At 42.6% G+C, this 26,350-nt stretch overlaps 1 protein-coding gene across 7 annotated transcripts in view; it reads left to right on the top strand.

The window, feature by feature from the left end:
- The window catches only part of DLGAP2 (DLG associated protein 2), a 726,244-nt gene that overhangs the window by 75,916 nt on the left and 623,978 nt on the right, over positions 1-26,350 (top strand). For 3 of the 7 annotated variants that reach the window (XM_059909832.1, XM_059909831.1, XM_059909833.1), the window contains exon 2: positions 18,114-18,215. The exons of the other annotated variants lie outside the window; for them this stretch is intronic. In XM_059909832.1, coding sequence (XP_059765815.1) covers positions 18,201-18,215 — 15 coding nt within the window. In that variant the 5' untranslated portion in view covers positions 18,114-18,200. The remainder of the gene's footprint in view (positions 1-18,113; positions 18,216-26,350) is intronic. 7 annotated transcript variants of the gene reach the window in all.

The following is a 26,350-nucleotide window of genomic DNA, read 5'->3' as shown; positions in this document are numbered from 1 at the left end:
CCAGCAAAATTCTAACATGAGAATATTTGAAGGTGCAAAGTTAATTATTTCCTTTCACATCCCCTCAAGATATATGAAACTTTCTTATGATGTTTTCACTCTAATTCAGCTTAAGTCATCCAGAAAGGGCACTGATTGTCCTGCACTAATTTATGTCGACTCATCTTCACTTTTTAAAGCCCCAGATCCTTCCTCAAGTCACTTGCAATGGGAGTGACCTGCCCCTAAGTAAATGGCCACTGCCTGCAGTTGCTTTTTTCCCTCTTATAATGCCTCACAGTGAGATTTTTTGTGAAGCTGTATCAGGAGTGTAAGTCTGAGAAGGGAAAACCGTAGCTTTTCCTCCCTACTCCCCATCATCCTCCCAAATTCTTATTCCTTCCGGGCGGTAGCTGAGCTCCAGGGAAGCCGTTTTTATGATCAGCTACGAGGCTGTTTCAGAGTCCTTGCTAAGGAGGTGTCTTTGGATTGGGGATGCTCGTCACCTGCTACCTTCACCACACTTTTTACGTCTTCCTCGACTCTCGCCTTCTTGAAAGATCTTCCCTGAAATACAACCCAGACCCAAAGTCAGGCACATCCCAGCTCACAGGAGGGTTGTCCTGTGTCTGTGGTCTTGAACTCCCAAATCACCTGTAGTTTCCAGGGTCCTATGTACCCCTGTGGCCTAATCTTTTCTTGTTTGTTGGGACATGATCCAATCTGGGAATCTTACCAACACTTATATTCATGTATCTGTGGGAAACTGCGTGCAGAGTTCATCCTGGTCTGTTAGTTCCTGCTGAGTTTTCCCTTCTAGTTCTTCCATTTTGAAGAAGAAAAAGAATGCTCTCTGTTGCTAATTTCCTTTGCATATGATCTTTACCAAGAGCATTTGGAAACCCCTTGGAAAACCGGGCATAAGATGTTATCTTAGAACCGGAAGAAGATGCCAGGCAACATTTTCCTGGGCTAGAATAGTAGCTCACTCGATTGGTTACAAGTGCCAGATGCTCAGCTCACTGTGGTTTACAAATGTTTGGGGACTTGATGGGATCGTGTCGTTGGAAGCAGGATCTAAGGGCTCCAGTGGTGGCCTTGGGGTGTGGTTCTCTCTCCAGTTCTGACCCGGCTCCAGGCTGCGGTGCGTCTCTCAGGCGGCCTTCTCCACGGGGAGCCCGTGGCTGCTGCAGCCTCACCACCCCCATCATGTCTGGTCGCTCCAGGAAAACCGTACGCTGACTGTCCTTCGGTCACTGAGTAGTGGGCACATCCTGACTAGTAGCTGGTAGCCGTGGTCGGGGGAGGGCTGTACTGACGGAGCGGGTCTGGGTTGTGTGCTCACCCTGGGAGCACGGCGGATTCCCTTGTGATTGGGGGTGTGGTTCCCTCTCTCTGATCTTTACTCATTCCCCCTTTCCCTTCCTTAACATCCTTTCAGCCATTGTCCTCTTTATTTCAAAAGCAGCTTCAAGCTCAAAAGGAAAAGAGGTAACACAAGACCAGAGGCGGAGACGTTCGTGCTCTATAGGCAAAGATGACGCACAGACAGGAATCGGTTGTAACTTCTTCCCTGTACGTCGTTTTGTACTCCTCAGTGTTTCCTGTGGCACATGCTGCGGTTTTAGTTGATCGATTTCATTTTCTTTCTCTTAGGCACTTTTTATGCAGAGACATCGTGATTGATCAAACAGCTCTGCTTTCTGTAGCCATCGTTAAGTGAGACAGAAAGCTTCCCTGTTCAATTACAGTTTTATGCTTGTCACTCTTCTCATTAAAGAGGTTCTATAAATTAGACAGCCCTATATAAAAGAAAAATATTAAGTTATTATCTTTATGAAATGACCAGGGCACATAAGCGCAAGGCCAGAAGGAATAATAAACACAGATACTTAATACTGTGACTGTATGATTTGGGATCGTATAAACCCTAGTGTCCCCGAGGATGGACGGTCTTGTTATGACTGTAACAGGCACAGGCTTGAACCCTGGATCTGCTGCCTTGGATGGAGAACCTCAAATAATTCTTGACTCAGAGAATTTCAGCAGCTTCTTCAGATGTTGGATCCTTCATATGCTTCTTGTTTTTGGCGTTTTTACTTTCTTTTTTTAAACTTTTTACTTTATATTGGAGCATAGTTGATTAACAATGTTGTGTTAGTTTCAGGTGTACAGCAAAGTGATTCAGTTATACATACACATGTATTTATTCTTTTTCAGATTCTTTCCCCATTTAGGTTATTACAGAATATTGAGCAAGAATTCCCTGTGCTGTACAGCAGGTCCTTGTTGGTGTTCTATCTTAAATATAGTCATTTTTACTTTCTTTGTGAGAGACTTTGGTTACTGTGGGTTTGCCCAACGGGCCGGTAGCACTAAGTATTCGTGTTCTCTCCCTAAACCCTAAACTCGCCTCTGGCCTGATGTTAAGGGAGATATTCTCAGTCTTATCCTCCCTCTCTCGCTCCCTCTGTTTCTGTCTCTTCTTTTATGCTTGTCAAAGCCCGAGGAACAGGATAACAGCCATAATATATTTATCTGCTTCCTGCACAACCTCTGGTTGCTTTTACCCCATAACCAAAAGGCAGTTTCTTAGCTTTCCCGTTTTACCTTTAGAGCTTGAAGATGCTTTTGAATTAAGGGAACAGTGGCTAAAAGGACTTTAAGGAAGGGATGAGGGGGACGAGTAAAGAGCAGAGGAGGGACCCACGGCAGGGGGGAGGGGCTGGGAGCTGGGCCTGGCTGTCACGCGAGGTGGAGGGGACGGGGAGCTTCCCGGGGCCAAGGGCATCGCTGAGGCTCCCTGCTCCTTGAGGTCAGGGACCTGAGTCGGGGTCCCGGCCAGGGCTCCTGTGGACATACTGTGTCTCGCTCCCCCACCCTGACTTCTCCTGTCCAGTCGTGGGCGTGGTTCCCACCCTTGCTTGTCGTGAGGGTCAGAGAAGGTCACGTGCCTTCTGTGTTACAAGGTGGCACAGGGCCCCTGGGTGTCAGATCAGTGGGGTTGGCACACTGGACCCCTGCTGTTGCCATGACACGTGGATGAAGTGCCACGTGTGCAGCTGGTGGTGGGCGGGTGTGGGGTGAGCTCGTGCACGGAGATCTCAAGGGGAAGGGCCTGCGTGTGCCGGGCAGGTGAGGGGCGGTGGGTGCCCCCGAAGGAGGAGACACCCCAGGTCTAGGGTGTGGGTGGGGTTCATCCTCTCTGATGAGCAGGACGTTCTCCTGGTCCTGCTGGGACCACCGAGGGGGGCGCGGGGAGGGCGCTTCCCCTCAGAGGGAATGGGTGCCCCTCCTTCCCAGGGGAAAACCATGGGGCTGCCCACCGGGACCCACAGGGAGGGGCGTGCGCACCTTTCCGGGTGGGATCTGATCGTGTCCTCCGCAGGGTGACTGGCTGCTGGGAGGTGGGGTTTCTCAAAGTGCAGGCGTGTAGCCGTCCCAGGGCGGCCTAGGCGGACGACGCTCATGACCTTGCTGTAGACCCCTGCCCTTCCCTAAGCCTTTGAAACGTGGACCGACAGTTTCTCTGCGACAGAAACACCTCGTTTACCTGGTACTGACATTTGTACTTAATCCTTAGCTGCCTAGTACCTTTCAAATCTATCAGGATTTCTTCCTCAAAATTTATCTGTATTTTCTGTATCATTGTGTGGGCCCCTGGTCACTGCTTTACTGTGGAAATCCCCTTAAAAAGTGTGTCCCCAAAGTGTGTCCGGAAAGGGTTATCAACAACTGTTTTCATTCAGCTTCCTCCTCACTGTTTGAAACTTTCCCATTAATTTTTTGACTTTTTCTTAGACCCTTTATTTTGTTCTAACTTTTTACTGCTAAGGAAATAACTGGTGTCTGTAACTTGCTGAGAGTAAGTCTATATTCACGCTCTCTCTCTGTCTCTCTGTCTCTGCTTCTGTCTCTCTGTCTCTGCTTCTGTCTCTTTCTATCTCTGCTTCTGTCTCTCTCTGTCTCTGCTTCTGTCTCTCTCTGTCTCTGCTTCTGTCTCTGTCTCTGCTTCTGTCTCTCTCTGTCCCTGCTTCTGTCTCTGCTTCTGTCTCTGCTTCTGTCTCTGTCTCTCTCTGTCTCTGCTTCTGTCTCTCTCTGTCTCTGCTTCTGTCTCTCTTGGTCTCTCTGCCTCTGTCTGTCTCTCTGTCTCTGTCCCTGTGTCTGTCTCTCTCTCCGCCTCCATCTGTCCATCTGTCTCTGTCTCTCTGTTTCCCTGTCTCTCTGTCTGCCTATCTATCTCTCCCTCTGTCACTGTCTCTTTGTGTCTCTCTGTCTCCCTGTGTTTCTCTGTGTGTGTCTCCCTCTGTGTGTGTCTCTGTCTCCCTCCCTCTGTCTGTCTCTCTGTTCATCTGTCTGTCTGTCTCTCTCTCCTTCTGTCCGTCCATCGTCTCTCTCACAGCCTCTGCATGCGGCTTGTCTCATCAGCTCAGATGTGTTCTGTCTCTCTTACACAGCGCGATCCTGTCTAGTTTAAGTGGTTCCTTGGTGGCGTAGCATTGGGAAAGAACATGGGATCACAGATACAATTTCTTCATTCTGTTGTGAGTTGGAGTGTGTCCACCCCTCTGAGTTAAGGGACCTGAAATCAGTAGAACTCACAGTTCCCTCAAGAGGATGCCTGTCTCGTCCTCAGACGCCCCCCGAGGGCACAGCCCGAGCGCGTGTGAGGGGGGTCTCTCCGACGGTCACCGTTCGTCCTCCGTAATCGCTGGCACGGAAGCTCTGCTCTGCTGTCTGGCTGACCTGCCGGGGAGACCACTGTGCACGGCACCCTGTGTCTGTGGTTTGTGACGCCCCAGCCGGGACCTCCGCTCTGGGCCTGGAGCTGCAGCTGAGGTTTGTGCCCAGATGCTTCCTCTGGGTGAGGGTCAGTCCTGCGGAAAAATCGGGGTTTAATTTGATCGCTGTCAAGCCCTTTAAATGCGTCTACCCGTGATCGTGGGGCGTCTCTGAGCACCGGCTCGCCTTCTGCGGGACATCGGGGCTTCAGTGCTGCTCTGCTGTGTCCACCTGTGGCCGCTGTCTTTTAATTCCTCCAATACCACTGTTTCTTGCAATGCTTGATAAGTTAATACTGTTCAAAATGCATTTTGTACTGAAATGCTGTTTATTATCTTTTTAGTCATTAATTAAAATATGAAGCAGAATGTAGAGTACGGATCTGGTACACACCATTACACATCTTGTGCTAATGGCAGTACAGTGATTATAAAACAATCGCAAATACGAAGTTGTAAGTGCCTAATGCGCCGATAATTGGATTTCACACTTAGTTCTTTGCTGCCTGTTGTTCTTGAAATACATTCTGTAAATGAAACTTCATTATGCTGTAAACTGTTTTTCTATAATCCTTATTTACGACATATGCCACATGACAATCTTCTATAACCTTTGTTTATTAAACATATTTATTACCATTTTTTAAACATCTTTATTGGAGTATAATTGCTTTACATTGTTATGTTAGTTGCTGCTGTATAACAAAGTGAATCAGCTATACATTTACATATATCCCCATATCTCCTCCCTCTTGTGTCTCCCTCCCACCCTCCCTATCCCACTCCTCTAGGTGGTCACAAAGCCCTGAGCTGATCTCCCTGTGCTATGCGGCTGCTTCCCGCTAGCTATCTGTTTTACATTTCGTAGTGTATATATGTCCACGCCACTCTCTCACTTCGTCCCAGCTTACCCTTCCCCCTCCCCACGTCCTCAAGTCCATTCTCTACATCTGTGTCTTTATTCCTATCCTGCCCCGAGGTTCTTCAGAACGATTTTTTTTTTTTTTAGATTCCACATATATGTGTTAGCATACGGTATTTGTTTTTCTCTTTCTGACTTAATTAACTCTGTATGACAGACTCTAGCTCCATCCACCTCACTACACATAACTCAGTTTCGTTTTTTTATGGCTGAGTAATACTCCATTGTATATATGTGCCACGTCTTCTTTATCCATTCATCTGTCAGTGGACACTTAGGTTGCTTCCATGTCCTGGCTGTTGTAAATAGAGCTGCAATGAACATTGTGGTACGTGACTCTATTTGAATTATGGTTTTCTCAGGGTATATGCCCAGGAGTGGGATTGCTGGGTCATATGGTAGTTCTATTTTTGTTTTTTTAAGGAACCTCCATACTGTTCTCCATAGTGGCTGTATCAATTTACCTTCCCACCAACAGTGCAAGAGGGTTCCCTTTTCTCCACACACTCTCCAGCATTTATTGTTTGTAGATTTTTTGATGATGGCCATTCTGATTGGTGTGAGGTGATAACTCATTGTAGTTTTGATTTGCATTTCTCTAATGATTAGTGATGTTGAGCATCCTTTCATGTGTTTGTTGGCAATCTGTATATCTTCTTTGGAGAAATGTCTATTTAGGTCTTCTGCCCATTTTTGGATTGGGTTGTTTGTTTTTTTGGTATTGAGCTGCATGAGCTGCTTGTAAATTTTTGAGATGAATCCTTTGTCAGTTGCTTCATTTGCAAATATTTTCTCCCATTCTTAAGGTTGTCTTTTCGTCTTGTTTATGTTTTCCTTTGCTGTGCAAAAGATTTTAAGTTCATTAGGTCCCATTTGTTTATTTTTGTTTTTATTTCCATTTCTCTTGGAGGTGGGTCAAAAAGGATCTTGCTGTGATTTATGTCATAGAGTGTTCTGCCTATGTTTTCCTCTAAGAGTTTTATAGTGCCTGGCCTTACATTTAGGTCTTTAATCCATTTTGAGCTTATTTTTGTGTATGGTGTTACGGAGTGTTGTAATTTCATTCTTTTACATGTAGTCGTCCAGTTTTCCCAGCACCACTTATTGAAGAGGCTGTCTTTTTTTCATTGTATATTCTTGCCTCCTTTGTCAAAGATAAGGTGACCATATGTGCGTGGGTTTATCTCTGGGCTTTCTATCCTGTTCCATTGATCTATATTTCTGTTTTTGTGCCAGTACCATACTGTCTTGATTACTGTAGCTTAGTAGTATCGTCTGAAGTCTGGGAGCCTGATTCCTCCAGCTCTGTTTTTCTTTCTCAAGATTGCTTTGGCTATTTGGGGTCTTTTGTGTTTCCATACACATTGTGAAATTTTTTGTTCTAGTTCTGTGAAAAATGCCATTGGTAGTTTGATAGGGATTGCACTGAATCTGTAGCTTGCTTTGGGTAGTATAGTCATTTTCACAATGTTGATTCTTCCAATCCAAGGACATGGTGTATCTCTCCATGTGTTTATACCATCTTTAATTTCTTTCATCAGTGTCTTATAGTTTTCTGCATACAGGTCTTTTGTCTCCTTAGGTAGGTTTATTCCTAGGTATTTTATTCTTTTTCTTGCAATGGTAAATGGGAGTGTTTCCTTAATTTCTCTTTCAGATTTTTCATCATTAGTGTATAAGAATGCAAGAGATTTCTGTGCATTAGTTTTGTATCCTGCCACTTTACCAAATTCATTGATTAGCTCTAGTAGTTTTCTGGTAGCATCTTTAGGATTCTCTATGTATAGTATCGTGTCATCTGCAAACAGTGACAGCTTTACTTCTTCTTTTCTGATTTGGATTCCTTTTATTTCTTTTTCTTCTCTGATTGCTGTGGCTAAAACTTCCAAAACTATGCTGACTAATAGTGGTGATAGTGGGCAACCTTGTCTTGTTCCTGATCGTGGTGGAAATGGTTTCAGTTTTTCACCATTGAGAATGATGTTGACTGTGGGTTTGTCATATATGGCCTTTATTATGTTGAGGTAAGTTCCCTCTGCCTACTTTCTGGAGAGTTTTTATCATAAATGGGTGTTGAATTTTGTCAAAAGCTTTTTCTGCATCTATTGAGACGTGTTTATTTCTTAAAACTTTAATAGATGATCTCGTTCCCTAAACATGGGCGCTCACCTCTGATGTGATGTCTGGACGAAACATGATAAGTTCTGATCGGAATTGATAATATGTTGAGTGAATTATTTTCACCTCAGTGTGTGATATTTAGAATACATCTCTGGGAACAGGCTCTGCTTTCTTCCCTTGTCTGTGGATACGGAGAAGGCAGTTAATTCAAGTTTGTTGGAAAATGGGGAGGATGTTGGCTTTGGCTGCAGGGACCAAGTGAGGAATGATTGATCTCTGTGTATCATATCAGGGACAAAATGAGAATAGTAGAACACACGTGTCATTGCTGTGTTCGGTTGTGCTTTACCATAACCTCTTCTAAGTACCATAGAAGATATTCTTATTTCAGTACTACCTTGAATCAAGATTACCTTGGGCCTTCCCTGGTGGTCCAGTGGTTTGCACTGTACCCTTCCACTGTAGAGGGAGCAGGTTCAATCCCTGGTGGGGGAACTAAGATCCCACAAGCCACCAATAAAAAAAAAGATTACCTTTTAACCAACTAAACAGAACTTGAACTTTCTACATTTTCTCATCTGATTATTTTAAAAATTTATTTATTTATTTATTTATTTATTTATTTTGGCTGTGCTGGGACTTAGTTGCGGCACACGGGATCCTCGTTGCAGCATGTGAACTCTTAGTTGCAGCATGCAGACTCTTAGTTGCAGCAGGCATGTGGGATCTAGTTCCATGACCAGGGATTGAACCTGGGCCCTCTGCATTGGGAATGCAGAGTCTTACCCACTGGACACCAGGGAAGTCCCCTTCTCATCGTATTAATGTATCAAGAGAGCAAACATACATGATCTGCAGTTCCTGTTATCACATGCATATCATAGTGGTTTATATTCCTTTTTAGAGAGTAAAAAAACCTGAGACATTTTGGGATGGCCAGTTGAAATAATTATGGATATCATAAATTAGGTAGGGAATATTTGGTATAATGCTTATACTCGTGTGCATATGATATAATTAAGAAAATGTTATTTTGTGATTTGGAAAGTAGATTCCTATAATTTCATCTGTTTCTATTAGGGAAAATACTTTTTGTAAAATATAAATATGAACCATGCTCTGCTTTCCATTCTTGAAGCGTGCGCATGTGTGTGTGTTACATTTCTTAAATCCTATTCCTTTCAGCACTAAGGAATAAAAATGGAAAGTTAAGTTTATGTTAAAATTACACAGTGTCGTTTACAGGAGGTTTAGGGCCTAAAAAGCCCACAGATGCTGCTGATCGGATCCTCCTTGGGGCCTGCTCTGCCGACCCGAACATGTTCCCTCTGGGACCCGGGACCAGTGGGCTGGGGTGGGGGTCACATTCTCACACCCCCAGCTGTGAACACTCAGAGGAGCCTGGGACCCTGAGACTCCTCCTTGCCTCACCAAGTGTGGGGCCCACACTTTTCCAGCTAATCAGTCTCGGGATGGCTGTCATCCTTCTCAGTGACGGCCTGCCTGTCCACTTTCTCGAGCCCAGAAGCCGGACTCAGGCTGCTTGGACTGTGGAAGGATGAGGGTGAGTAGATGGTAAAAAAATAGGCCATTTGAAGGCAATCGTCACTTGACAGGCAAAACACACTGAGTTATAAATGGTGACCTCCTGAAGGAGAAACCAGAAGAGAACTTGGAAAAAGCCCTCATATGTCTTTGAAGGGAGATTTCACATTTCGTCTACAAAGCAGGAGCAGATGCCATGAAAAAGGAAGAACTTTAGAATAGAATTTAGTTTTGTTTCCCCTTAAAATCAGTAGAGGCAGTGAAAAGTAGGGTGGATGGTTTCATATAGCCAAAGTAAGTTACTGGCCCCAGAGACCACTCCTGTGTCATCGCTGAGCTCTTAAGATGTTTCTATTGAAGTTCTGAGGACTTTGCATGAGTAATAAGGTCTTAGTCCTTATAACTGCCTCATGGGGTAAGTCCTGTTATCAGCAGCTACTGATTAGGAAACAGGCATGCAGAGGATGTGTTACTGGTAAAGAGTGGCTCCTGGGTTCAAACCTCTGCTTCAGATCCTGTGTTTTTAACCAATATGCCATGTGGAACACCTATAAAGCAAGAATGGGTAATTATATAAAAGCACCAAGTAGAAATACTATAACAATGATAGCCCTTGAGATGAAAACTCAGTAGATAGTCACAGACCAAGCATAGCTGAAAAAAAATTCAGTGCACTAGACGATCAAGCTGAAGGAATTCCCTAGAATTAAGCACAAAAAAGGTAAAGAGAGAACATGAGGAAGCACAGTTAATGTTGCAGTAGATGGATGCAAAAGGCAAAAATGCTAAAGAAGGGAATTATAAAAAAAAAGGTGGTTAATCAATATTTGTGATCAAATGGCTCATAATTCCCCAAATCGAGGAAAACGGTCTTTAGATTGAAAAATTGAACCACCTGCAAGGCTGGAATAAAGGCAAAAACCATCATTGTGAAACATCACACACTCCAGAGTCAAGACAGAATCCTGAGAGACTTGGTCTAGGAAATAGAACTTGCTTACTGATTGACAAGAAATGTCTCAACAGGAACAGTAGGTGCCTGGAGGTATCTGTTGACTTTCTTGAATTCTATACTTAGTCTAACTGTCATTCAATATCGATGGTGAAATAAAGATATTTTTAGACATAACAAGGACTTGGAAATTTGACCCCACAGAGACCATGTTGAAAGAAAAACAGGAGCATGTTTTTGAGGATGAGGAAAAATTAACCCAGAAAGATGTGAGCAAAAATACCAAAGACACATTTATGGGTATTGATTTTAGAATGAGGAATACATTTTCTCTTTGTTTGATAAGCAACCATACTTGGAATCCACATAACGGTAATATCAGAGCAGATGTGGTATGGGGGAGGGAAGTCTACACTTGGAGGAAAGTGAGAGCATAGGGCTAAAGTCCTTGTTTTGTTCAAAAGGATGTTAGAGATACTGGTTAATTAATGACTTTGCTAGAAAAACATGTATATAATTGCATATGTTAAAACTTTTAAGGGAGAAATAAAATATATAGGTACAAAAAAAGTAGAATGAAAATCCTACACAACAGGGGTCTCCAACCCCCTGGCCATGGACCAGTAGTGGAACCGGGCTGCACAGCAGGAGGTGAGCAGCGGGCGAGCGAGTGAAGCTTCATCTGTATTTACAGTCTTTCCCCATCACTCACATTACCGCCTGAGCTCCACCTCCTGTCAGATCAGCGGTGGCATTAGATTCTCACAGGAGCTCAAACTGTACTGTGAACTGCACATACGAGGGATCTAGGTGGTGCGTTCCTTATGGGAATCTAATGCCTGATGATCTGAGGTGGAGCTGAGGCGGTGATGCTGGTGCTGGGGAGTGGCTGCAAATACAGATTATCATTAGCAGAGAGGTTTGACTGCACAGAGACCATAATAAACCAATTGCTTGCAGAGTCATATCAAAACCCTATCAGTGAGTGGCAAGTGAAAACAAGCTCAGGGCTCCCACTGATTCTGCATTATGGTGAGTTGTAAAATTATTTCATTATCTATTACAATGTAATAATAATAGAAATAAAGTGCACAATAAATGTAATGTGCTTGAATCATCCGGAAACCATCACATCCCCACCCCGGCTGTGGAAAAATTGTCTTCTACGAAACCAGTCCCTGGTGCCAAAAAGGTTGGGGATATAAGATAGTATATATCCTCTGCTATATAAGGTAGTAAAATGTACAAAGGAAAACATTAAATTAAACATGAACTATCAGGACAAAATAAGTTCCAGTTTATCAGTAATCACAATAAATGTAAATGGGCAAAACTCAAACATTAAAAACAGGGAGTTCCCTGGTGACCTAGTGCTTAGGATTCTGGGCTTTCACTGCCGTGGCCTGGGTTCAATCCCTGGATGGGGAACTGAGATCCTGCAAGCTGTGCGGTGTGGCCAAAAAAAAAAAAAAAAGATTAAAAATGGACTCTCAGGTTGGATTAAATACAATATAGAGTTTGGTGATGTTTACAAGAACATGCAAAAAATGTACTGAGAATAAACTTGTGGCAAGATTAAGAAAGAAAACAAAGAGGAAATTCAAGAATATAAAGAATTCGAGATGGAAAATGTGATAGAATCACAAATAATAAAGTTAAAAGAAAATCATATGATAATCTGTAGACATTTTTGCTGAGAAGTTGGAAAATCAAGATGAAATTGTTGGTTTTCTTGGTGAATATAAGTGCCGTAAGTTGACTCAACAAAGGTTAGAAAATGTGACTGGAACAGTAACCATGGGAAAATTAAAGTTTTTTCATAAATGTGCTTTTATGAAAGGCACTGGCTCAGTTTCATAGGTAAATTCTACAGAAACTTTTTGGAATTGATAATTCTATGTTATCTAAACTATTTCAGAGAAATAAGCATCACTCTTTTATAATGAATTATAAATAATTCACTTATAATGAATAATCCCATAATTTAGTAATGGATCAGAAAAAGGCTAATTTCACTTAAGAGTGTAAATGTAAATTTCATAAACAAACTGTTAGCACATTGAATTAACTGTATATTAAATATGACCTAGTAGGTTCTGTTCCATAAATTTAAGATTATTTCAATAATAGAATCTCTGTTGTGGGAATGAATAAGATGAACATATTAAAAAAGAAGAAATACATACAGTTGTATCAATAGATACTGAAAGACCTTGAAACAATACAGTAGCCATTTATGATAAATTCTAAGTGAAAGAGCATTGGCAGGGACCTTTCTCAACAGGGGTAAGAATATAATCAGAAACCACAGCAAGCATGGTAGTCATGGAGGAAATACTAAAATATGGAACAAAGTAACAATGTCAAAATGATCCCTATTAGTCCATATTATTCTGGGGTCTCTAGTTAAGGTTATATGGGAAAATAAAGGAGATAAAATATTGGAAATCAAGACTTAATTTCAGTGAAAAGTGGAAGATATTATACAAAATCTGCTAGATCAGTAGGAACATTGATTATATAGGTCACATAAAAAACTAATAAATAAAAATCCTTATACTGCACATGATAAAATAATGTTGTTTTTGAGGTCCACTCTCAAAAACAACAAACCCTACCAAATACCTTGGGATAAAACAGGAATGGATGAGGGCTATAGGGGAAAAAGTGATAAAATGCTTGGAAAGGACATAAGACATTACCAAGTGCTTGGTATGGGGAGACACTGTAGTGGGAAACTCAGTACCGAAACACATCACTTCCCTTCAGGTGTGCATGTGTGTGCGTGCGTGTGCGCTCGTGCGCTGTAACGTTAGTCAGAATCCTGAAGGGCAATAAAGGTGGGGAGAGAGGAGTTAATTAAGGGATAATAAAATTAACTAAAAGAATAAATTCACAAGATTGTCCAAAAAAGAATTTTAAAGAAAAATCTGAATGGTGGGAGTTCTGGTCTACCGGAGAGAAAATCTCATTCTAATGCTACAGAAGGTAGACAGGACAGATCTGCAGAACAAACTTCTCTATTTAAGTGGCATTTTCAAGTTGGTGGAGAAAATGTGGATTATTTGGCCAATTTGTTGGGGTAACTGGTTGCCATTGGAGAGAAAAAAATTAATTTCTATTTCACAACTCAAAAAAGTTTCAAATACATTTTAAAAAGTTCCAGTCATTAAAAATAGTTATAGAAGGGCTAAAAGAAAATTTAATAGAAAATATCTCTTAAATTGTGGAATTGGGAAGATCTTTCTAATCACAGAAACAGTTAAGGAAAGGATGATATATTTGGACACATAAATAATGTTAAACCTATCTAAATTGTTGAAAGATACCATTGATGAAGTTAACACATGAATGACAATGAAATAAAACGTTTGTAACCTACAGAGCAGAACTATAAAATTCTGGAATTTATAAAGAGATACTTGTTTGGTAATTAAAAATTTATCACCCCAAAGAAGTAGGCTAATCTATGGAACAGGCAATTTATACAGAAATACATTTGATCAATAGTCATATTAAAAGGCCCCAAAACTCAATGAAAACAATGAGAAGCTTTCTTTTCAACAGAGGCAAAAACAAAAAAAAAATTGATACTATGTGATGGGTAAATAGGTACAAATGTTTGGGCTGCATTTGGGGCTAATAATGTGCATATCCTTTGACCCAGTAATTCTACTCATAGAAACCTATTCTGCATAAACTCACTGAGAGCAATCCAAAATATATACGAAATTGTTACCAGTTGGAGGAAATTGGAAACAACACAAATGCCTAGCAGTAAGGGATTTGTAGGGTCAGTTGTGAGTCTTCAAGGCAAGAACAAATAATTAAGTACAGGCACAGCTCTGAGATACTGTGGGTTCCAGCCCAGACCACCGCCATAAAGCAAGTCACGCAAAGCTGTTGGTTTCCCAGTGCATATAAAAGTTACGCTCACACTGTACTGTAGTCTATTAAGTGGGCAATAGCATTGTGCCTAAAAAAACCAATGTACTTACCTTAATTAAAAAGTACTTTATTACTAGGAAGTGCTAACCATCATGTGAGCCTTTAGTGAATTGTAATCTTCTTGCTGGAGGAGGGTCGTGCCTTGATGTTGAGGCTGCTGACGGATCAGGGTGGTGGTTGCTGAAGGCTGGGGTGGCAGTTTCTTAAGACAACAGTGAAGTTGGCTGCATTGATTGACCCTTCCTTTCAGGAACGATTTCTCTGTAGCAGGCGATGTTGTTTAATAGCATTTTACCCACAGAACTTCTTTCAAAATTGCAGGCAATAAACAAGGTCCTAGTGTATAGCACAGGGAACTATATTCAATATCCTGTAAGAAACCATAATGGAAAAGAATATGAAAAAGAATTTTTAAAAAAGCAACATTAAAAATGTGGAGTCAGTATTCTCAAACTCTGCTGCTGCTTTATCAACTAAGTTTCTGTAATATTCTAAATCCTCTGTTGTCATTTCAACAACCTTCACAACATCTACACCAGGAGTAGATTCCATCTCAAGAAGCTACTTTCTTTGCTCATCCATAAGAAGCAACTCATCTTTCAAGTTTCATCACAAGATTGCAGCAATTCAGTCACATCTTCAAGCTCCACTTCTGATTCTAATTCTCTTGTGTTTCCACCACATCTGCAGTTCCTTCCTCCCCTGAAGCCTTGAACCCCTCAAAGTCATCCATGAGGGTTGGAACCAACTTCTTCCATACTCCTGTTCATGTTGATATGTTGTCCTCTTCCCATGAACCATGGATGTTCTTAATAGCACCCAGAATTGGGACTCCTTTCCAGAAGGTTTTCAATTGACTTGATTCGATTGCCCAGACCCATCAGAGGAATAACTGTCTTTGGTAGCTATTGGTAGCTATAGCCTTATGAAATATATTTCTTAAATAATAAGACTTGAAAGTAGGAATTACTCCTTGATCTGTGGGCTGCAGAATGGATACTGCATTAGCAGGCCTGAAAGCATTAATCTCATTGTCCGTCTCCATCAGAGCTCTTGGGTGACTAGGTGCATTGTCAATGAGCAGTAATATTTTGAAAGGAATCTTTTTCTGAGCAGTACCCTCAACAGTGGGCTGAAAATATTCAGTAAACCATGTTATAAACAGACGTGCTGTCATCCAGGCTTTGTTGTTCCACTTATAAAGCACAGGCAGAGTAGATTTAGCATAATTTTTAAGAGCCCTAGGAGTCTTGGAAAGGTAAATGATCATTGGCTTTCACTTAAGGTCACCAGCTGCATTTGCCAATAATGAGAGGGTCAGTCTGTCCTTTGAGGCTTTGAAGCCGGGCATTGACTTCTCCTCTTTTGCTATGAAAGTCCTAGATGGTCTATTCTTCCAATAGAAGCCTGTTTCATCCACACTGAAAATCACTAATTATCTTAGCTAGATCTTCTGGATAACTTGCTGCAGCTTCTACATCGGCATCTATTGCTTCACCTTATACTGTTACGTCATACAGACGGCTTCTTTCCTTAAACCTCATGAACCAACCTCTGCTAGCTTCAGACTTTTCTTCTGCGGCTTCCTCATCTCTCTCAGCCCTCACAGAATTGAAGAGAGTTGGGGCCTTGACCTGGATGAGGCTTTGGCTTAGGGGAATGTTGTGGCTGGTTTGATCTTCTAACCAGACGCTGAAACTTTCTCCAAATCAGCAATAAGGCTGTTTTGCTTTCTTATCATTTGTGTGTTCACTGGAGGAGCACTTTTAATATCCTTCAAGAACTTTTCCTTTGCATTCACAACTTGGCTAACACAGTGCAAGAGGCCCAGCTTTCAGCCTGTCTCAGCTTTTTAATTAATTAATTAATTTATTTATTTATTTTTGGCTGCGTTGGGTCTTCGTTTCTGTGCGAGGGCTTTCTCTAGTTGCAGCAAGTGGGGGCCACTCTTCATCGCGGTGCGCGGGCTTCTCACTATCGTGGCCTCTTTTGTTGCGGAGCACAGGCTCCAGACACGCAGGCTCAGTAGTTGTGGCTCACGGGCCTAGTTGCTCCGCGGCATGTGGGATCTTCCCAGGCCAGGGCTTGAACCCGTGTCCCCTGCATTGGCAGGCAGATTCTCAACCACTGCACCACCAGGGAAGCCCTTGTCTCAGCTTTTGACATGCCTTCTTCACTAAGCTTAATCATTTCTAGCTTTTGACTTAAAGTGAGAGACGTGCGACTCTTCCTTTCACTTGAACACTTAGAAGCCCTTGTCAGGGTTATTAACTGTCTTAATTTCAATATTGTTGTATCTCAAGGAAGAGGGAGGCTGAGGAGGGGGAGAGATGGGGAATGGCTGGTGGAGCAATCAGAACACACACAACATTTAACGATTAAGTTCCCGTCTTTTACGGGCGAGGTTCGTGATGCCCAAAACAATTACAATAGTAACATCAAAGATCACGGATCACAGATCACCATAACAAATACAATACTAATGAAAAGTATGAAATATTGTGACTTACCAAAATGTGACTTAGACACATGAAGCAAGTAAAGGCTGTTGGAAACATGGCACCAACAGACTTGCCCTATGCAGGATTGTTACAGACCTTCAATTTGTAAAAACCACAGTATCTGCGAAATGCAGTGAAGTGAAGTTCATTAAAAGGAGGCGTGCCTGTGTGCTGACATGGAGAGATCTTGGTGATACAGTAAGTGAATTAGTCCAGCAGAAGAGCCGGATGTCAATTCTGGGAGGGTCAGGCATTTTAACCTTCAATAACTTGGAACTAATATACAGTTTAGACTGACAGTCACAACACATGTGTGTTAACTGGTTACTGGAGACCAAGGGTGGATATCCAGTTTGTGTATTGTAATCAGTGCTTGTGGCGGGTGCTTGCTACAGTAAGAAATGGCTCATTTTCTTAACTTTTTAGGATTGTATCTTTGAAAGTAAGTACATGGTGTTTAGTAGCATGTGATCAGACTGGTTCTTGGTCAGAGCTTTTGCTGACAAAACAGGATTTTCAGAAGATGGGGTACAGCGTGCAGCTCTTCTGGATTCGTGGAAATTAATCTGATGTGACCGCGGTGTTTCAGGGCCACGTGAAGTGTTTTGTGGGTGAGCATTTGTGATCCTACAAGCTCAGTATGAAGAAAGCACAGCACACTTTCCAGTGTGATGTTATAAACAAGTCTTCTCAAAAAAATGCATGTTCCTCTTTCATCTGGTTCATTTTGGGGGAAACAGTAATTTCGTGTGTCAGTATGCAATGAAAAAAGGAGCAGAGGCTTTATAATTTATCAAAGTATATGAACTAGCACCTCTTTTAAAATAATGCTGTGCTTGGGTTTATCTGGGGATAGCACTTTTTTTTTCGTGGAAAGAAAATGATCGATTATTAATATTCCCTGGGACTGTTCTTTTGTTTCTTGGAATCTGGCTGGTTCTTTGCAGAACCAGTCTAAGTTCACAAATATTGTTTCCATCCTCAAGTTATATGAGGAATCATCACCCCTAATTTAAAGTATGGTTTATTATTTCTCTTTGGGTGAATATTTTGAAATTGGGAAATCTATCTATCATAACCTCAAATCCAGCTTGAGAATCAAAATACTTGCATAATGCCCATGTGATGTAGGTGCCTACAGGGTTCTCGGTTCCACGGTCTTATTTAAAAATACCTGGTGTTATTTTTTATATACAGCGTCTCTGCCTATTTCGTTCTTGCCATATTGCTGTTCTAGATTGATTTAATTATTGCTCAGTGTCATGTTTTTTTAATGTACATTCCATATGTTTCTTTTTCCATGGGGGAGGTTGTTTACCCGCTTTTATCATGTTTTCCCCATTTCTATCCATTCCTCATCATAGGCCTTCCCACCATCCGAGGCCCGGCCGTAGCAGCCCGGTTTCCCAGCAGCTGCCCGTGAACACCCGGCCCGCACCGGCTCCGCCACCATGGGGACTGCTCAGGTACCGTGTGACCCCTTTCATCCTCTGGGCCACTTCCACACGGCGGGAGGCGCTGGTAGTAGTGGTGATGGAGGTGATGCAGGTGATGCAGGTGATGGAGGTGATGCAGTGATGGAGGTGATGTAGTGATGGAGGTGATGGAGGTGATGCAGGTGATGGAGGTGATGCAGTGATGGAGGTGATGCAGGTGATGGAGGTGATGCAGGTGATGGAGGTGATGCAGTGATGGAGGTGATGTAGTGATGGAGGTGATGTAGTGATGGAGGTGATGTAGTGATGGAGGTGATGCAGGTGATGGAGGTGATGCAGGTGATGCAGGTGATGGAGGTGATGCAGTGATGGAGGTGATGTAGTGATGGAGGTGATGCAGGTGATGGAGGTGATGCAAGTGATGCAGGTGATGGAGGTGATGGAGGTGGGTAAACACCCAGGGGGCAGTCTCGCAGCTTCTAGCAGAGGATTTTCCTGCTCAGATGGAGGCGTGTCTATAAGTGGCTCAGAAATGCGGTGCTTGTGTGTAGTGGTTGGGAAAGAGGGGAGGGGCCACTGGAGATCCAGGGAGCAAGCGTGAGATGAGGTCTGGGTTCTGGTCCTGCTGGCGTCACATGTCACACATGCTGTCACATGTGTGCTGGGAGGAGGGGCTCTGTGGGCACACGTGGGCGTGACCGCAGTGAAACCTCACACCCGGAATGGGGCTTCTCCAGGGGTGTCGAATGACCTTACCAGGCTTATAATGGGCTTCCACGAGTTGGCGGCAGTGGCTCTGCGTGTGTCTCTGAGACTCACTGATGGCGAGTGAGACGGGGCACAGATGCCCCTTCAGGGGCAATCTGACTGCAGTTCGTTCCTAAAACACCCGGGGCTGCAGTGTGTTCTCAGGAAACCCCCAGAGGGCCACAGCCCACTCACCCATCTGCACCATTTGGAGTGTATTTGAGAGCAGAGGTGTGACCTTTTACCGTCCCTGATGACAATAAATAAAATAATCAGTTGAAGCCTTTAGAGATAGAGGCTTTCATTTGATTTTTCAAAGGAAGAGGTGGCAATTTGTAGTCTATCTTATTTCTTACTCCAGGAGAGATTTAAGGCATGAACGATGTTGAAATTTCAGGTGGACCCTTGTCACTGGCCCCCTGATGACCTTCCTCCCTCCTCTTCTACCCCTCGTGCATCTCACCTGGTGCCACCTCACATGTTTGCACCTCCGTGTCCTAAGACCTTCTTTTACCTTCTTGATGCTCTCAGAAAAGGATGTTGACATGGGGTGTCAGTCTCCATAGCCAGGAACACAGTCATTTTTTGGTGGGAGTTTTGTGTAAGAGCCTTGAGGAGACCAAGCCTTTTCTTTCTTTTTTATTTATTTATTTATTTATTTTATTATTGGGGTAGTGTTGTTTTACAATGTTGTGTTAGTTTCTACTGTACAGCGAAGTGGAGTTCCCTGTTCTATACAGCAGGTTCTTATTAGTTATCTATTTTATACATATTAGTGTGTATATGTCAATCCCAATCTCCCAATTCATCCCACCACCACCACCCTGCTTCCCCCCTTGGTGTCCATACGTTTGTTCTCTACATCTGTGTCTCTATTTCTGCCTTGCAAACCAGTTCATCTCTACCATTTTTCTAGATTCCACAGATATGCGTTAATACATGATATTTGTTTTTCTCTTTCTGACCTACTTCACTCTGTATGACAGTCTCTAGGTCCATCCACGTCTCAACAAGTGACCCAATTTCGTTCCTTTTTATGGCTGAGTAATATTCCATTGCATATATGTACCACATCTTTATCCATTTATCGATGGACATTTGGGTTGCTTCCAAGACCTGGCTATTGTAAATAGTGCTGCAATGAACATTGGGGTGGAGACCAAGCCTTTTCTTCTCTCTTTTCAAAAATCTGCTTCCCCCTCTGGTTCAGCAAAGACAAGGCATGATGCCTCTTCAGTGCTCTTACCAGCTCTTTAACCAAGCTCCGTGCAGCTAGCGAGAGACAACTGCATATTTTTTCCAGGAATTAGGTAGGATTCTTAATTGCAAAGAAGGGATGTTAGGCACATCACAGACCTTTCGGTGGGGCTGGATAGACATGTTCTGTACGAGGCTGTCAGACCCGCTGCAGGGCCCCGCATGATGAGGAGATGCCCTGGTACCCGGGCACGAGCCTCGTTCCAGGGATGCCTGCTCCCACACAGGGAAGGTCGGGGGCCCAGACCCGGGGGCCTTGCCTGCGTCTGGCTGCCAGGAAGGCTGGAAAACTCCTTTGTTGTCGATGTTTGTGCTGATGTTACCGTTTGGGAAGGGGTCGATCCCAGCGAGGGAAAGTGACAGAGGTGCAGGGAGCCTATTTGGAAATGCTGGGTGGTCCCCGTGGGAGCCACCGCTGGAGTCTGCTCCATGGATCCCATTCTTCATCCCCACGCTGTCAAATAGCACTCCCTGTTGTAAATGCTCCCGTCCCGTATAAAATGCAAACACGCTTACTCTTATCCCGCTCATCGCACAGTCTAACTCCTAGTCAGGGTCTGGGAACAAAGTTCACTGAGCTCAGCCTGACCCCTTCCTGGTTTCTGGGCCCCGTGTACTAACTAACGCCAACACAGCCTTTCGGAAACTAGGTTACAGGTTGTTCAGGTTGCTTTAGTTTTCAGTATAAATATATACGTGACGCAGCGGAGAAGAACTATGGGGGTGACGGTAGCTCTAGTTTCTGCGGAGCTCCCGTCTCCCCTCCCCGCTCCACATCCCCTTGGCCCCAGCCAGTGGCTCTGCTAGTCTGAGACCTTGACTTTCCGGGTGAAGGTGAGTGAGTGTGCTTCACGCCTCAGACGCCTGAGTTCCTGGTGGTCCTACCTGTGGGGGTCTCTGCAGGCTCCTGTGAGCTTTTCCAGGGGATGTGGTGGTGCCAGTGGGGGATTCAGAGGACCCCCTGGTCTGACCCTCTGCCCTTGCTCGGAGCAGAAGCTCCGCTGCATCCTAATACCGTGGGTCCACTGACGCCCTTGCCACCTGTCGGTCCAGCAGCCTGAGCGGCTCCCAACTCACCCTCCAGATCCAGTCCACGGGGCATCCCTGTGTTTCCATGGATAATTCACTCCCTGCTGGACTGTCCTTCCCTGGGGACCAAGACACCTAACAGGGCAGACCGGAGAGTCCTGGGGACGGGAACCAGGGCCGTCCTGACGGCCTCCACACTTCCAGGAGCCCGTGTTGTGGCCACGGGTGGAGGGTACCACGTGTGGCTCCTGGTCCACGGCAGACACTGCCTCTTGGAGGAACAGGCTTCTCGGGACAATTCGCGGAAGCTGCCAGCACAGCTGGCCCGTGAGGAGCCTCCATAGCGCCTGCTGCCCCGGGTAACCCCAGAGCGGCCTGTGACGCCCCCTCTGCTCCTCCCCACACCCAGCCCCCCAGCGTCCCGGCACAGCAGCTGCCTTGCCTTCAGTTTACAGGCAAAGTTGCTGAAAAGGGCAGTTTTGTCAGATTCTGCCTTTGGGTAGAACTTGAACTGTGGGAATTCATGGAAATGTAGGGATAATGTTTAAAAGACACTCATTACTATTATTGACATTTTGGAGCAGAGAATTCTCTGTGGTGGGCTGTCCTGGGCGTGGTAGGATGAGGGCAGCGTTCCACATCCCCACCCACTGATGCCAGGACCCTCCCCCTGACCGTGAGCGCCAAACACGGCTCCGGACATTGCCAGATGCCCCCAGGGGGTGAGGTCAGCCCTCAGCCCCACTGAGAAGCTCTCACTCAGATGCGTCAATAACCTTCCTTGACTGTGGCCAGGCTCGTTGCAGTCTCCTTTCACCGCCCCCCCGTGAGTGAGTGAGTGAGGGGCCATGCTCATGAGCCCTGGATCTCCTCATATCTGCAGGAAGATCACACTTACCTACAAGGACTCCTGGGCATAGGATGGCGAATATCCATTGCCTTTATAACTAAATAATTTTAACTGTTTTAGCAGCAAGTAAATTTACATTAAAAATAAATTACACAAATTCTTTGTGAAAGTACCTTCTCTCTGGCTAGTTCAGAGATTTACTTGTAGAAATTGTGAACACTGTAATTGTAAATTGTGTTAAGTTAGTTGTCTCTTCTCTTTTTAAAAATCATACAAGCACTATATCTTACCTTGAAGAGATTAGCATAAACAAAACAAGATTCAGAGATGATCATTGTTTTTTCTTTTTAATTTTTATTGGAGTATAGTTGATTTACAATGTTGTGTTAGTTTCAGGTGTACAGCAAAGTGAATCAGTTATACATACACATATATCCACTCTTTTTTAGATTCTTTTCCCATATAGACCATTACAGAGTATTGAGTAGAGGTCCCTGTGCTACACAGTAGGTCCTTATTAGTTATCTATTTTTTATATATCGTAGTGTGTGTATGTCAATCCCAACCTCCCAGTTTATCCCTCCTCACCCCTTACCCCCTGGTAACCATAGGTTTGTTTTCTGCATCTGTAACTCTATTTCTGTCTTTTAAATAAATTCATTTGTACCCTTTTTTTTAGATTCCACATGTAAGTGATATCATATGATATTTATCTTTCTCTGTCTGACTCACTTCACTCAGTATGACAATCTCTAGGTCCATCCACGTGGCTGCAAATGGCATTAGTTTGTTCTTTTTTATGGCTGAGTAATATGACATTGTATATACGTACTACATCTTCTTTATCTATTCCTCTGTTGATGGACATTTAGGTTGCTTCCATGTCCTGGCTATTGTAAATAGTGCTGCAGTGAACATTGGGGTGCATATGTCTTTTCGAATTATGGTTTTCTCTGGGTTTATGCCCAGGAGTGGGATTGCTGGGTCGGAGATGGTCATTGTTGTCCTGGTTTACTTTCCATGTTTTTTATGTCCATATATATATATATATATCCACAAGATATATTAATAAAATGATTATACCAATTGTTTCAATAACAGATGTTTTAACAAATTAATACAGTATATTATGGCAACTCTCCTTGTCCATAAAAATATTTAAAAATATTTATCTATTTTTATTGAGTTATAATTAATGTACAATATTATATTAGTTTCAGGTGTACAACATAGTGATTTAATATTGTTACACATCATGAAATTATCATCATGATAAGACCAACGACCATCTGTCACCACACAAAGTTGTTACAATATAATTGACGATATTCCCTATCACATCCTCACATCCTGTACCTCACATCCCTGTGACTTATTTATTTTATAACTGGAAGTTTGTATCTTTTAATCCCCTTCACCTATGTTGTCCATCCTCCCATTCCCCTTCCCTCTGGCAACCACCAGTTTGTTCTCTGTATCTATGACTGTTTCTGTTTTATGTTTGCTCATTTGTTTTGTTTTTTACATTCCACATATAAGTGAGATCATATGGTGTTTGTCTTTCTCTGACTTATTTTACTTAGCATAATACCTTCAGGTCCATCCACACTGTTGTAAATGGCAGGATTTCCTTCTTTTTCGTGACTGAGTAATATTCCGTTGTGTACATCGTTGTCAACCGGGTGGGCTGGTTATGTCCACTGAGGTCTGCCCATATAGTGGTGTACTTCGTAGCTGCTAAAATGTTTTTATCCACAGATGAATACTGTTAGGTTGGTGCACCTCAGTTGATGTAGCCAGCCTCTCAGGTTGACAATGATGTCCAATTCTCTTGTAAGATAAATCAAGCTTGGACGAACTACCTCTATTCAGTTACTTTATTATTTCCTTAGAATACATTTTTGGAGTTAAAACGTTTCAAAAGATATGAAGATTTAAAAGATTTTCAGTGTATATTTCAATACAGAAAAATGCACCTGTTTGCCTTCCCACCAAGATTACACACTTAACGGTATTTGCTTTTAAAATTCTCTTTATAATTACTAGTTTGACAGGTGACACATAATGGGCGATTTCATTTATTACTTAGGTTAGTGATTCTGTTGAATATGCTTTTTCCTTTTTTTTCCTCCTTTGTGTGTGTGAATTGCATGGTTGGGTCTTTAACTCTTTTCTTGTTTTATGATCCAAATATTTTTTGCTTCTCAGATTGCCATTTAAGTTTCAATTTTATAATTTTTTAATTGACATATAGTTGATTTACAATATTGTGTTAATTTCAGGTGTACAGCAAAGTGATTCAGTTTTTTATACATATATATATTTTTTCAGATTATTTTCCTTTATAGGCAGTTACAAAATTTTGAATATAGTTCCCTGTGCTATACAGTAAATCCTTGTTGTTTATCTATTTTATATATAGTAGCATGCATCTGTTAATCCCAAATTCCTAATTTATCCCTCTCCCCTCCCTTTTCCCCTTTGGTAACCACAAGTTTGTTTTCTATGTCTGTGAGTCTATTTCTGTTCTGTATATAGATTTATTCATATTATTTTTTAGATTCTACATATAAGGGATATCATATGTTATTTGTCTTTCTCTGTCTGGCTTACTTCACTTCGTATGATCACCTCTAGGTCTGTCCATATTGCTGCAAATGGCACTATTTCATTCTTTTTTATGGCTGTGTGGTATTCTGTTGTATATAGGTACCAATTGTCTGTTGATGGTCAACTTTACAATTTTTATGCAAGAAGTAAACTTTCACACAGTCATATCTAGGAATGTATTCCTTTATGATTTCTGACTTTGGTGTCATGCTTAAAAAGCCTTCCTTTGCCAGATTTTGCATAAACATTCAGCTATATTTTACTTTAATATTTTTATTTCATTTTTTCCCTTCAAATCTTTAATTCTGGATTTATTGTAGTTTATGTATAAAGTAAAGGCTGTACTTATTTCTGCCACTAAGTGGGCAATGAGCTATTGTGCTATCATTTACTGAGAAACGGTGCTATTACCTTTTCCAATATTGGATTATCTCTGTATTTTGGGAAAATGCTAATTGGGGTCACTCTTCTTTTCCACTGATATTTATTTCTAATATATTATAAATTTGTATTTAGCTTTCATCTTTAGAGATTTTATTTTTACCATGAATTTGAACAAAATTTCTATGTTTCCTGGAAAAATAGTTGCAAAGTAAGTTTTTCATCTTTTATCTATATTTCAGAGCATAATAGGTAAGAAGAGCTCCTTTACCAGTTTTAAAGTACTGGAAAAAATTATTTACTGAGGCTGATGGTCCCTCAGCGGGACCTGGATTTGTGCTTTCACCACCAGTGCAGTGGACTTTTCCTCTTAGGTGACATATATAAACGTAGTTAAGATGTTGCCCTAAATAAACATGAAATAACCAAGCACAGGATTTGTTACTGAGAACAGGGAAACCCAGGTTGAATTACTTGGTGAATATGGTAAGAACTGTTTGGGATGTAATTATGTTTAATCATTCTGTGAACCTGCCCCACAGAGACAAGCCCCTGCCTGGAGGCCGGGGTCAGGCTGCGCATGTGCAGGACGCGGGCTGGTGGATGGTGGTGCGTTAGGAATTCACAGGCCTCGTGGCTGGGTTTAGAGGTGTGCCCGGATACACCGCTTTCATTTGTGGGCTTTGAAGTGAAAAATGTGAGCGCCGGCGGCGTTGTGCACCATCGTTGCAGGGCATCCAACAGATCCTGAGCAGACACGGGCTGAGGAGGGCTTCCTTGCCTTTTCTTAGTGCCTTGAACTATTATTCAGTACATTTTTGTTGAATGGGAAGAATGATTTCTAGTTAAAACAATTGTAAATGTCATTGTAGTGCACACTTCTCTGCATTTTAATTTGTGTTTCTTTAGAGCGGTTGGATCTTTTTGCCTTAAAAAAAAAGCTGCCTTCCTCTAGGGAATCAGTGTAAAAAAAGAAGAGCTGCTTAGAAATACAGCTTTTGGGTCACATCCTTGTCGTTGTCTGATTCTCCCACCAGCGTGGTTTAGAAGGCAGTTATCCTGACGGTTTTATTGGTAGATTCTTCCCAAATGTGCTCTGTTTTATTTCTCAAAAAATTATTTCATGTAAATCACATACTTTCAGAACTGAGACTTTATTAACTCAAGTAGGGCTGTCCTTGTCCTGTTAAGTGTCACGTGTGTGTATGTGTGTGTGTCTGTGCGTGTGTGTGTGTCTGGGTGTGTGTGTCTCTATGTCTGCGTGTCTGGGGGTGTCTGTATGTGTATGTGT

This window comes from Balaenoptera ricei, chromosome 21 (genome assembly GCF_028023285.1).
Source record: "Balaenoptera ricei isolate mBalRic1 chromosome 21, mBalRic1.hap2, whole genome shotgun sequence".
NCBI lineage: Eukaryota > Metazoa > Chordata > Mammalia > Artiodactyla > Balaenopteridae > Balaenoptera > Balaenoptera ricei.
The sequence above is the reverse complement of the archived record's forward strand: the minus strand, read 5'-3'. Positions and strand labels throughout refer to the sequence as shown.